The sequence below is a fragment of the Manihot esculenta genome, chromosome 2, assembly GCF_001659605.2.
Source record: "Manihot esculenta cultivar AM560-2 chromosome 2, M.esculenta_v8, whole genome shotgun sequence".
Classification (NCBI taxonomy): Eukaryota; Viridiplantae; Streptophyta; class Magnoliopsida; order Malpighiales; family Euphorbiaceae; genus Manihot; species Manihot esculenta.
In genome coordinates, this window is record NC_035162.2 from 12,332,694 (window position 1) to 12,346,267 (window position 13,574).

Consider the following 13,574-nt stretch of genomic DNA (forward strand, 5'->3'; position numbering starts at 1 on the left):
AAAAAAGTCTGTATATTCTGAAAATTAATTGGATTGTATGTGAGAAATATTCCTACCATACAAAAATTATAAGTGACGATCGAAATATTTCTGAAACTCTTAATAGGGATAACAATATCTTCTTTTTCATCGATAGTCAATTGACGCATATCATCTTCTATGAGAAAAGGAAAAGAATAAGTTAAGTTTAAGGTAGAGAAAAATGCAAAAGTATCGAGAAAATTTGCTTAATCTCGAAACATTAAATGGTAGGAGTGTCCATATACATAAGATCTTAATCTTTAATTTGACTTTCTTTTTTTTATAAAATTCAGAGTTAAATTATATAAAATTTATAATATAATTAAATAGAGTGCCCGTGAAAATTAAAAGAGAAAGCGAGGAGGGTGCCCATATCAATAAGGCTTGGTTAGTCTTCACTTTCCAATGAAATCTTAAAAGACCAACATACTCAACTACTCTTAAAAAGTCCCATTCTCCAAAAACCCACGAGCACCCTTCTAATACAAATTTCATAAAAATGAAACATATAATAACTTGAATATAAATAAGAAGATTTGATGGTCCCCCACCTTCCCAACTCAAAGAAAAAGCCACAATCTTATGAATAAACATAGACAATTAAACAATGGGGGCAAAAGTGAAACCCATCTATTATATAATGGGTGCCTAAGAGAATAAAGGAAAAATACTCCACCCCACAACTTTAAACATTCTATTACCAACTAGGTCCTATTAATCATTTGATACCCATTTGGTCAAATGCATAAAATGTGGCAGCCATGGATGATTTTGATCAAATAATCAAACTAATCTTTTCTTTTTGATCCGCCGTTTGATGGGTCCTAAGCCTCTTTATCAATCAATGGATTGGATTAATTTATGTGGAAGTGTATCATTGTGATGGGGGCTAAGGGCATGGGAAAGAATCATCCAATTTCTCCCAAAAAGAAAAAAAGTGGAAATTATAATATATGTAGTATAAAAAAAATAAAATTGAAGGCCTAAAAAGACTTGATTTTGCATAGTAGAAAGTCACAAAACACGTAAACAACCTACCTCATCATTTAGATTCCTTCCCTTTTTAAAAAAAAGAAAGAAAATATGACAATCAAGAATATTAATTTAGGTGATAAGAATATGAAAAAATTCTCATTTTTTTATTGATTATAATTTAATTACAGATATAAAAAAGAAAAAGAAAAATATCTAGGAGAAATAAACCCACAAAAAATTGAATGGGATGGAAGAGTTGGGAAGTAAAGGGGCAAAGTCAGTTGCTCGAGGGAGAAAAAGAGGGGAGAAGAAGCCAAAGAGAGCACTCAAATCAAAAGGGGAAGACTTTGTATGTAAATAGAAAGAAAGAAAGAATTAGAAAGTTGTGTAAGAAGCAGAATCTCAGTCAACAATCCAGTCAAACTCTTACAACTCAATAACCTCACTCTATCATCATACAACATTTGCCAACTAATATTAATATTACCAATTAGCATTAGCATACCACTTGGACCCATTTTATAATTTTATTATTCTTATTACATTTTGTATACAATCAGAGTTAGTAGTTTAATGGGTTGGGTAGAGAAAAGAAAAGAAAAGAAAAGAAAAAGAAACACACAAAAGGAAAAAATTGGAATGGAGCTCATGGAAAATTCATGTCTTGTGAAGAAGAGCTCTGCTAATCTTTCTTTCCCTCTTTCACTTTCTCTCTTTATTTTTTAATATCCTCTTTGGTTGTTTTTTTCTTTGTTAATTTCCCAACTCTTTAATTTTTTTTAAAAATTATTTTCATTTTCCTTTTTCTCTTCCTTTCTGCCCATTAAACAATGAAAATGGCATATTACCAATCATCCTTTCCCCTCTATAGGAAACACACATCATTGCTCCCAACAATCCTTTTCAACCTTAGAAACCTGAGCTTCTAAGCTATTCCCTCTCTTCTCATTTTTTCTTTTTCCCTTTCTCTCTTATGCCTCTCTCTTCTCTTATTCCTACCATACAAAAATTATAAGTGACGATCGAAATATTTCTGAAACTCTTAATAGGGATAACAATATCTTCTTTTTCATCGATAGTCAATTGACGCATATCATCTTCTATGAGAAAAGGAAAAGAATAAGTTAAGTTTAAGGTAGAGAAAAATGCAAAAGTATCGAGAAAATTTGCTTAATCTCGAAACATTAAATGGTAGGAGTGTCCATATACATAAGATCTTAATCTTTAATTTGACTTTCTTTTTTTTATAAAATTCAGAGTTAAATTATATAAAATTTATAATATAATTAAATAGAGTGCCCGTGAAAATTAAAAGAGAAAGCGAGGAGGGTGCCCATATCAATAAGGCTTGGTTAGTCTTCACTTTCCAATGAAATCTTAAAAGACCAACATACTCAACTACTCTTAAAAAGTCCCATTCTCCAAAAACCCACGAGCACCCTTCTAATACAAATTTCATAAAAATGAAACATATAATAACTTGAATATAAATAAGAAGATTTGATGGTCCCCCACCTTCCCAACTCAAAGAAAAAGCCACAATCTTATGAATAAACATAGACAATTAAACAATGGGGGCAAAAGTGAAACCCATCTATTATATAATGGGTGCCTAAGAGAATAAAGGAAAAATACTCCACCCCACAACTTTAAACATTCTATTACCAACTAGGTCCTATTAATCATTTGATACCCATTTGGTCAAATGCATAAAATGTGGCAGCCATGGATGATTTTGATCAAATAATCAAACTAATCTTTTCTTTTTGATCCGCCGTTTGATGGGTCCTAAGCCTCTTTATCAATCAATGGATTGGATTAATTTATGTGGAAGTGTATCATTGTGATGGGGGCTAAGGGCATGGGAAAGAATCATCCAATTTCTCCCAAAAAGAAAAAAAGTGGAAATTATAATATATGTAGTATAAAAAAAATAAAATTGAAGGCCTAAAAAGACTTGATTTTGCATAGTAGAAAGTCACAAAACACGTAAACAACCTACCTCATCATTTAGATTCCTTCCCTTTTTAAAAAAAAGAAAGAAAATATGACAATCAAGAATATTAATTTAGGTGATAAGAATATGAAAAAATTCTCATTTTTTTATTGATTATAATTTAATTACAGATATAAAAAAGAAAAAGAAAAATATCTAGGAGAAATAAACCCACAAAAAATTGAATGGGATGGAAGAGTTGGGAAGTAAAGGGGCAAAGTCAGTTGCTCGAGGGAGAAAAAGAGGGGAGAAGAAGCCAAAGAGAGCACTCAAATCAAAAGGGGAAGACTTTGTATGTAAATAGAAAGAAAGAAAGAATTAGAAAGTTGTGTAAGAAGCAGAATCTCAGTCAACAATCCAGTCAAACTCTTACAACTCAATAACCTCACTCTATCATCATACAACATTTGCCAACTAATATTAATATTACCAATTAGCATTAGCATACCACTTGGACCCATTTTATAATTTTATTATTCTTATTACATTTTGTATACAATCAGAGTTAGTAGTTTAATGGGTTGGGTAGAGAAAAGAAAAGAAAAGAAAAGAAAAAGAAACACACAAAAGGAAAAAATTGGAATGGAGCTCATGGAAAATTCATGTCTTGTGAAGAAGAGCTCTGCTAATCTTTCTTTCCCTCTTTCACTTTCTCTCTTTATTTTTTAATATCCTCTTTGGTTGTTTTTTTCTTTGTTAATTTCCCAACTCTTTAATTTTTTTTAAAAATTATTTTCATTTTCCTTTTTCTCTTCCTTTCTGCCCATTAAACAATGAAAATGGCATATTACCAATCATCCTTTCCCCTCTATAGGAAACACACATCATTGCTCCCAACAATCCTTTTCAACCTTAGAAACCTGAGCTTCTAAGCTATTCCCTCTCTTCTCATTTTTTCTTTTTCCCTTTCTCTCTTATGCCTCTCTCTTCTCTCAGTTTAAATATCAACCTTCTTTATAACCTTTTCTCTCCTCCCTCTCTCTCTCTCTCTCTCTCTCTCTCTTATATATTGCCATCTCTGAGTTCCTCTCTATAATGGATCCTACCTCAACAAATTCTGTCAATGGTTTCTATTCCTTTCTCACTCGAGGGATCGATGATCTTGAACGTGTTTATCTCTCTAACAATTTCATGTCAATCCAATTCCTCCAAAGGGTTCTTTCTCTGTTAAGATCTTTTCATTCTCAGTTGACCTTGCTGGTCCAAAAACTTCATTTGCCTGTGGGAGATAAGTGGCTTGATGAGTACATGGATGAGAGTTCCAAGCTATGGGAGGCATGTCATGTTCTTAAATCAGGGATTTCTGGGATGGAAAACTACTACTCAGCTGGATTCAATATTACTTCTTCTCTTGACAGCCATCGGCGTCTTAGTACCCAGCTATCTCGCCAGGTTCATCATTTCTTAATTCTTTTATTGAATAGATTAAAAGAGATTATGCAACTAACAATGACTTCAAATTGAATTGTTGGAAACAGGTAATACGGGCAATTTCTGGGTGTCGAAGAGAAGCAGCAGGATTGGAGGAAGAGAACAGAGCTTTAATGGAAACAAGAATCCAACCACTATCTCTGCGGTTCGATGAGAAGGTGTCGATTGAATCTAAACTGAATGGTTTCAATGGGTTTCGAGGGGTTCTTTATGCAATGAGAAACGTAAGCTCTTTGCTTCTAATGATCCTGCTATATGGGCTAGTGTACTGCTGGCCAGAGTCAAGCTTTCTGCGAGGAGGGTATGAAGGATGCCTGTTTTTTGGATCAGCTTTCATGATCTCAACAGCAAGATTGCAGCAGAGGGTAGCAGGAGAGATAAACCAGATAAATGGGAGACCAGGGATTCTGCTGTATGAATTTAGGAGATCAAAGATGGCGATGGAGGAGCTGAGAGGAGAGCTAGAGATGAGGTGTGGACAAGGCGTGGTGGTGGATTGGGAAACAGAGGTGGAGATAAGGGAGAGAGTAGAGAATTTGAGAGGGTGTTTTGGGGTGTTGAGATCTGGGGCTGAGAATATTGTTGGCCAGCTCGATGATTTCTTTGATGAGATCGTTGAAGGAAGAAAGAAGCTTTTGGACTTTTGCAGCCATAGATAGAAACAGGGACATAGCAATGGGTGAAAAAAGAGAAAAAAAAAAATATACAAGGTAGAAGAAGCAGTTGTTGGGGTGGTTGCCTTTAACCCATTCTCTCCTTTTATTTTATTTTATTTTTATTTTTTTAATTTTAAATCTTTTTTTTTTCTCTCTCTCTCTCTCCTTTTATTTTCCCTCCCAGGTTTCTGTTCATTACTACAACTACTACATTCTTTTAAAACTTTTCTGTGAAAACCCTTAGACGAAGATTGAACAAAGAAGAAACAGAAAATTTTCTGGGTTGGAGAAGAATTAAAATTGGAGGGACCATAATTGTCGTAGGAATGGCCGAGCTGTTTCTCTTTGGACAAGAACATGAAACACCATCTTCTGGGTTCCATTTATTAATTATAATGGACAAAAGGAATGGAAACTTCTTGATTTTTACAAATAGGTTGTAGTTTATCTTTGCATTTTTAATTAGTTATTTTATATTTATAAGTCAAAGTGGTTTCCCTCCTGTTCCACTTACATATAAATAGAGAGAGAAAGGAGCTCTACTTGTTTATTTGTTATAGTAAATGACTAATCATTCCAGCTGGGAAAGAATGATGGAGAAGGGTGGCTTAGAACTGTAGGGAGTACTGTGAGATTCCTGGTTTTAGCTTTAATTCAAAAGCAAAACCATTTGCTTTGCGCCAAGGAAGAAGAGAAGCTTTTGTCTGATTCAGTTCACTCTGAAAGCAATGGAGTTGATGATGAAAGCTTCTTACCAATTCTTCTTTCTCGCTTCTTGACAAGTCTCTATCTTTTTTCTCTTAGATAATTATACTATGTTTGCCATTTTCTCCTTTTTTTTTGGGGTCAATGTGAAATATAAAATGCAAAAAAGGAGAGGAGGAGGGGGGGGGGGCGGGTTGGAGGGAAGAGGGGTCTCATGCTTTTTGTCCCTTGCCGGAAATTCATGGCATGCCTCCTTTGAAGGGTTCCATTTGAGAATGGGGATTAAACAATAAGGACAAGCAGTAAGCATAACGACAAAATCTAGATTAATAAATAAAGCGTAGCTCGCTGCGCCAGAAGCAGGAAATTTTTGGCAGCAGAGTTGCGTTCCAACAAAGCTGTGGGCAGAGCTTACTGTGAATGATCATTGCCCTTTAAACCACAGGACGAAGCCTTTAATTATCACCAGCAATCATGTTCTTCCATAATGCAACAAGATTTGAAAAGTGAAAAAACGCTGCGAAAAGAGGAAAAAAAAATAACATCAACTAAAGTCCAAACAACAAAATCCACCTTCCACCTCTTTTTTTCTATTTATTTTTGCTTTGCATGGTGAAGAGTTGTGATCGACACAATTGATATTCAGGAACGGCAAATCGTTATCCATGCCAAAAAATAATAATAACAATAATAAAGCCCCCTTGTTTTAACAGCAAGAAAGCAAAGAACACGGACAATCATGCAGCACGAGACATACATCCAGAGATCATATGCATCGAGCTTCAGCACATTACCTTAGGACCTGCATCTTGGCTATGGTAGGGGGAACATAAATACAGTTTTTCTCCCTAAGCAGATAATTCAAAACTCTCGCAGGTTTAACCCCTTTTTTTTTCTTCTTTTCTTTTTGACGCTTCTTGCATGTTTAACTAATTCAGAACAACACACAACCTGCTTAACAACATTTAAATATTTACCAAGCCACATTAATAGCCTGCAGAATGAGCAGAAGAACTTGAAGAAACATACAGTTACGCTTTTAACAAAAAAGGGTATGTTCAATAGGATGTAATCAGATATTTACAGTATTTCTATAGAATATTTTATTACATTACATTCAATTACTCCTACAGATGTACGCATTTTTACTAATTCTTGCAAGCTTTACAAAACCAGGAAAATACGGTTTGAAAATTGACAGTGCTATATTCTCTCAACAAATCTTGAAGATTCACCTATATTTGTAATTTGAATGAGACGAATGAGAAGTATATTACGGGGAAAAAAGGGCAGGTTACCATACTGATAGCAGGACGCCACCAAAGGATGCATTCAAGTTTACCATCTATTCATATTCAGAATTCGAAGTTCGAACCTAGCATTGGAAACTGGGAAGAAAATGTCCTGCCCAGTTTCAGAACTCAACTATATCTCTGTTCTTTTGCAGATTCTTGAGAAAATCTCCCCAAAATTTCCATGTTCCCTCTGTATTGCACACGGTATCTGAGCTACCGTAAGAAGAAAGTCGGCAATAGTTTCAAATCGACCTCTAAACAGCCTCTTGATGTCAAAGCAGGAGCCCCTGAAAAAGAACAGACATATAGAACATTCAGAAATTGACTTAAGGAATGTTTACTTCACCTACAAACCACTATATTGGCAGTTTAGGTTGAGGAAATCATAACTGACTAATTCAAAATTTGAATAATCAAGACTCTAATAGCTCCCACCAGTTAATGCATGATTTACTATTTGCTGTTTGTAAAACTACATTTGGAAATCTAGAAATTTAGATTGAGATTTGGAACTTATGATACCCATAAAGACTCCAACAATTGCAAATTGATACGTTGTACATTATGAGACTACAGCTTACCGATTCTCATTTATAGCACCATTGTCACAGAAGATAGCACTCTTATTTAGAGTGATGAGGCACATTTCACACACCTTCTCATAATTTTTGCATGGAATAACAACATTAACATCGTCATTAAGCAGAACATATGAACCTGCCTAAACACGAAGAGACATAATAACGCTGGTTGATAACTTAATAAAAACAGATATAATAGCATAATAACCTGTTCAACAGGGGAAAAAATTCAAGTACGGGACCAAAATGAGTAAATGTCCACACACGTATATAGGATGTGCACTCACAAGATTAACAATGGTCATCCTATTCATTTGTAACTAATACCCAGGTATCATAGCTAATGTTTATTTGCTGCTTTAAAAGGTTCAACAATAAGATTTCTACAGATAAGCAAAAAAGCTAAAATTTGGTGTCCCTATGACAACTTAAAAAGTAATGGAAAGTGGAATAAGTAATCAAATGGGGCAACAATTTAGCACTGCTGGAAAGAATACACAAACTAGTGTTCATTTGAAATGCCTGGACCCTAAACTTCTTTTCCTTCTTTGATTCCCATAACAGTCTATTCAAAGTCTGCCATAATTGCCTGGGCCCAAACTACAATCAAACTTATCATGCTTATCTTCAAAAGGTAGACAGATATTTTATCTATTACTGCTAGTGTCACAATCAACTGCTTATCTCATGTGTCCTGGGTGCCAGGTTCATGCTGACACATCAAAGACATTATACTAAAATCTTTTGACAAGAAATAAACAAGAAAAGAAATGTACATGTCAATCAGACTGAATCTCAAGTAATCAATTTATGCAGAGGCAACAACTAATGTCTCAAGAAGTAACATAATACTAATTTTTAAGTTGAAAACTAAAGCAATTAGGTTATTAGACTAAAAATATGAAGTAAATGTTTTAGTTGTCGTGACAAATACTTATTTAGTCATTTGGAAAATCTGATGAATCCTTTCAAGCAGAACAAATAAATCCTATAGTACTGTTAGAGCAGTAAACGAAGTGATTGAAAAAACATGGACATACAGAAGTACAAAGGAGAAAAAAAAAATCTCAAGTGATCATAACTTACTGAAATGAATTTGATCTGGATAATTAAAAACATCAAAACAACAATATATAGCATCCGAATAATAAATAGTGATCGCACAGTTACTGACATGCATTTCATCTGGATATCCATAACATCTCAAGAATATAGCATCCAAATAATAAATAGACAAATTTTGTTGCCGAGTTTATAATCTTTGGTCTATCGACAGTCACAGTAGCTAGAAAGCAGTTAGAGTAGATAAACAGTAGAGAAGAGAAAGTGAGACTTAGAGACTAGGATGCAAGAGAGTTAGAGAGAGAAAAAAGAAGGTAAAGAAAGGAAGAAGATATAATAGAAGAGAAAGAACAGAAAAAGAAAGAGAAAGAAGTTGCAGAAGCTCCAAGAAAGAGGGTTCTTCCCTTAGAGAAGAGAATGAAGAAAGGGGTTGCAGAAGATTGAAGAAAAAGTTAAGAGAGAAGAAAAAGTAGAACTAGAGTTTGGGAAGAAGAGAAAGCAGATAAAATAGAAGAAAAAACCTGGACTTTGGAAATGTTTAAAACTTGCACTGATATCAATTGTTATGTATCATACCTGCAATGCCCTTCAAAACAGAGAGCTAGGAGAGGAGGAGATAGAAATAGACTGGGTTAAGAAAAGAAAAACAGAAAGGGAAGAAGATTTTGAGGAAATACAGAGAAGAGACATAATTCTTGTACTTGATTCTTGAACTAGCGATACAGGTGCTTTTCCTTTATTTTATACTCTCAGTCCACTTTTGATAACTGTCACAGACACACTCAACTGATTATAACAGATTGCATCATAGTTACATGAACTACTTCCTATATTTCTCATTAACTCGCTAACTATTCTACTATTTAGTCATAATACACGTTAATTAACCGAAATCTCTCAGAACTCTTAATACATGAAATTTTTAGCTGACTTATTCCCACTGCAACTATTATCCATAAGAATAGGAAGACCAAAACTTTGAAACTGCAGAACCAAGTACCTAAAGAACAACATAGATGTTCTTTTTGTTTTTAATAAGGTCAGATATTTGTCTCCAGTATCTCTGGCACAAGTTACTAAAATTGATTATAATATACTGTTATGGAGCAGCCTAAGAAGGTGGCTTCACCAGGAGCTTACACAAGCAAAAGAGGACTAAGGGTGTATATTTGAAGGAAGAAGGAAGGAATGACAGAATCTGGAGATGAGGAGCAAGAAGAAGTATGGTTGGAGAAACCAAGCTGGTTGGAAAAAGAATTACAGAAAAAAGGCAACCTGTGTATTCTTCTTGTAAAAAATCACATCAGCTGTACTAAAGAAGCTATAAAATGGAACCAAGAAGAAACGGAGAGCATGTGAGGTAGTTCAATCAATTAACAGCATTATTGCTGGGGCAGGAGAGAGAATTCTTGCTGTAATTATGTTTCTCAGTTATTTTGCTGGTGAATCAGTGAATTGGAAAGTCACCACTATTATTTTGTGTTCAAGGAGAATGATCTATTGTATTGCCTTCATTATGAAATTTCCATATAAATTTCCTCTTCCCTACTTCTCTCTATTTTATTCAAGCTCTTCACCTTATCATAATGTCAATGTCATTATTTGATGTATTTATGCACATTCACTAGTTCTTAATTTTAGTCAACTCCTTGAAGTTTATCTATTTAATGCATTTTGAAACCTTTAAGCAGCAACTGCCTCATTTTCATTTCAAACAATTACAACTATGTAGAGCTTGAAAGTTGTTAAATAAGCTATATGTTTAAAAATTAAAAAGCAAGCAGATCAAAATCACAATAGAGCTAAATTCTAAACCAACCAGAAAGAAAATAACAGGAAACATAAGAAACTATACTCTAATAATTACCATAGTTTGATACACTTTCAAGTCTCAAAACAGAAAATACAAAAACAAAGTCACCAATTGGTGCTGTTCAATTTTCCTTCCGCTTCTTTTTTTTTTTCCCTGAAACATTCGAAAAATCAACAAAGAGAATTGCAACTATAGTTTCAATAATGAAGCTTTAACAACACAAATCAAAATCTCCAAATTAATGAATAAGCCTATTTAAAATAATCTCAAACCTCAGCTGCAACAATGCCGCTAATATGAGCCATCTCACACATCAATGCTGCTCCAATCTTATCCCACTAATATGAGCCATTTCACACATCAATGTTGCTCCAATCTTATCTGCGACTTGCCTAAACATAGCATAATCCCATTCCCTGAGGTATGCTCCAGTACAAATAAGTATTCCAAAGCCTTCTCCTCCAAATTATCAAAATCAACATACCCAGTTTGTGGATTCACTTTGTACGGAAAACTCTCAAAGAAAATCAAGGAAGCAGACACCTTTTTTACCTCTGGCGTATAATATCCATGACTCAGATGACCCCAGAAGGTGAATCCAAACCCCTAACCCGATCCCTAGGTAGTAAAAAGCCCCGGTAAACCCCATTTATCAGGATAAAGCCCAAATGCCGATAATGCCCCACTAAAACATAGCGATTCAATTTGTTCTACATATTGACCACCAGTGCAGTATCATGCTCCAGGAAATCCCCCCAAGTGTTTATTCGCCATCCATCAGTGCTCGGCAAAAGAAAATCCTCCGATGTACAAGTACGATTCCTTTCGCCTGCCTCCGCTTCTCTTTTTCCATAATTTCATGAATTTCTGGGTCGTCACTGGAACTCTGGAAGTGATTGGTTCCTCCAGCCTCGAATCGTAGCTCGCCGACTATCGAATCCCTGTCCATGGAGACTCGAAGATTAGGCGATTGTGGCCATAAGGACGATGATTGGCCATCTCTTTGCCTCTTTATACAAATTGGATGATCCAAAATGCTAAAACTGTCCTCTTCTTCGGCCTGATTTTCATCCGCCTAACTGGGCTCTCCTCCTTCTGCTCAAATAAATGCAACGGAATAGGATTCTATAACGAGTGCGAGTGAAACCCAAGCGACATGCCCGATTGAGATCTTGGAATAAATCCATGTCAAAACATCAAAGAACAAATAATTAAAAATAATTGGGAACTTCAAAACTCTACGGATTTGTATCGAAACAACAGAAAAAGCGACAGCAAAGCCTAAAGGAACTACTCAACTACAGGTTTACAGCTAAAATAACGAATCCTTAGTATGTTACTGATAGATTTTGAAGAAGCCGAAGCAGAACTTCCACGAAATTCCCAACCAAACACAATTACGCAAACCCTAATCCACGAGACGGAACCTTCTCTATTCAAAAAATCTTTGAATAGTTCGGTGCTGCTGGTGGCAGGAAGGGTGGTACCCGGAGTGCGGGAATAGACGGTAGCGAAAAAGTTGGTTACACGCTAAAACAAAACAGAAGGTACACGTGGTGGAATCCAGCAGAAGGAGCTCTCTCATGTGATGGCCGTTAATTCAATAGAAACCGATTTGCCTTTTCCGTTACATTCTATTTCCACTGACGGAATGGGAGATTACTGACTGGGCCGCGGCAGCTGGAGTGCAGCCCGGATGTGGGCCCATCAGAAAAAAATCTCCTTTAGAATCCTGGTGGAGGCCATATTGGCCCAGCCAAACTAAAGACAAACTAGAAATTTGAAAGGAAAAAAAAGAAATATAGATATGTGCGATGATAATCGAATCCAGGACACTCCGGCCGCCAAGTTTAAACTTTATTTTGATAAGCTGGATTAGGTTTGAGCTTACGCATAAAAGGTCTAACTGTATTTTTCTTTATGTCCCGTGAGACAATAGACCCATGACATTCGGGATCGTATTCATATGACGCCAGATGAAATTAAATAACCATTTGATATTGGAAAAGGACACGGTACGTCCATACGTACAGTCAGCGTGACTATAATGGGAGAATACAAACACATGACGACGGTTACACGTTACTAAAAAACAAAAGGAAAAAGGAATAAAGGAAGTAAGGGAGAGACAAATCATACCAAACTTATCAAAATACACCTTGAACCTATCTTTTACTCGATCTTAAAACATTAATTGGCATTATCTATGTGAACGAAGGGGATGTTTTTATCACCGAAGTTCTCATCTTCATTTCACCCACTGAGAAGTTCAACTCAGGAAATATTACAGTTCTCATTCACTAGCCCAACTGCCCTATTAAATTAGCCACCTATATTGTTTAACTCGTCACCTAACTCAGTCGGAACCACGCCTCGAACTACCTTATTTAACTAAGAGCTGCAAAATATGGCTCTCAACATGTTGCAATAGAGAGGGCTTAGCACTCCGTTGAACATACCACCTGTAGCCAAAGGGCTAAATGTCAACGAGCCTCAACCCACGTTAAACTATCAAGCCTCTCAACAGAACAGTAGGAGAACAGATGACAAAGATGAAGAGGCCAGTCAAAGAAACGAGCCGATAGCCAGAATAAGAGGTAGGGTAGTGAGAGAACTCATTGAGAATGATGGGGCTGAGAACTACTTCTCTAAGCCAGCAGAAAGGTCGGCGAGTAAAAAGCTAGAAAGAAATTACCGTTTGGAGAAGAGGCCTAGAAGGGAAGACGTAGATGCAGATCAAAAGTTGAAAGGTTGAAAGAGCAACTACTGACAGAGTTAGGAGCGCGAGACAACAAAAGTCTCATGTTGCCAACCTCATAACCATTTGTGAAATGGGTTTAACAAGAAACCATTTCAAAGAAGTTCATGATGCCAACCATGGCAGCCTATGATGGGATAGGAAACCCCGGGAGCATGTCTTAAACTATAAGACATTCATGGAATTGCAAATCCATTCGGATGCCTTGATGTGTAAGGTTTTCCCCACCACCTTAATAGGACCAGCCAGAGCATAGTTTAACAGCTTGGAGGCAGAAAGTA

At 35.8% G+C, this 13,574-nt stretch overlaps 2 protein-coding genes and 1 pseudogene across 2 annotated transcripts; 1 reads left to right on the forward strand and 2 right to left on the reverse strand.

The window, feature by feature from the left end:
- Positions 1-3,665: 3,665 nt before the first annotated feature.
- LOC110608442 lies at positions 3,666-5,636 on the forward strand. The gene is made up of 2 exons (XM_021747658.2): positions 3,666-4,384; positions 4,471-5,636. Exons 1-2 carry the CDS (start codon positions 4,028-4,030, stop codon positions 5,080-5,082), a joined length of 969 nt encoding a protein of 322 aa, XP_021603350.1. The 5' UTR covers positions 3,666-4,027; the 3' UTR covers positions 5,083-5,636.
- A 1,185-nt stretch (positions 5,637-6,821) lies between these two features.
- Positions 6,822-10,688, reverse strand: LOC122721251 (serine hydroxymethyltransferase 7-like). Its single transcript, XM_043954250.1, has 3 exons — positions 10,590-10,688; positions 7,661-7,800; positions 6,822-7,366 (listed from the first exon to the last, which is right to left on the reverse strand). Exons 1-3 carry the CDS (start codon positions 10,590-10,592, stop codon positions 7,210-7,212), a joined length of 300 nt encoding a protein of 99 aa, XP_043810185.1. The 5' UTR covers positions 10,593-10,688; the 3' UTR covers positions 6,822-7,209.
- Positions 10,689-10,806: 118 nt separating this feature from the next.
- LOC110608821 lies at positions 10,807-11,722 on the reverse strand (annotated as a pseudogene).
- Between the last annotated feature and the right edge of the window lie 1,852 nt (positions 11,723-13,574).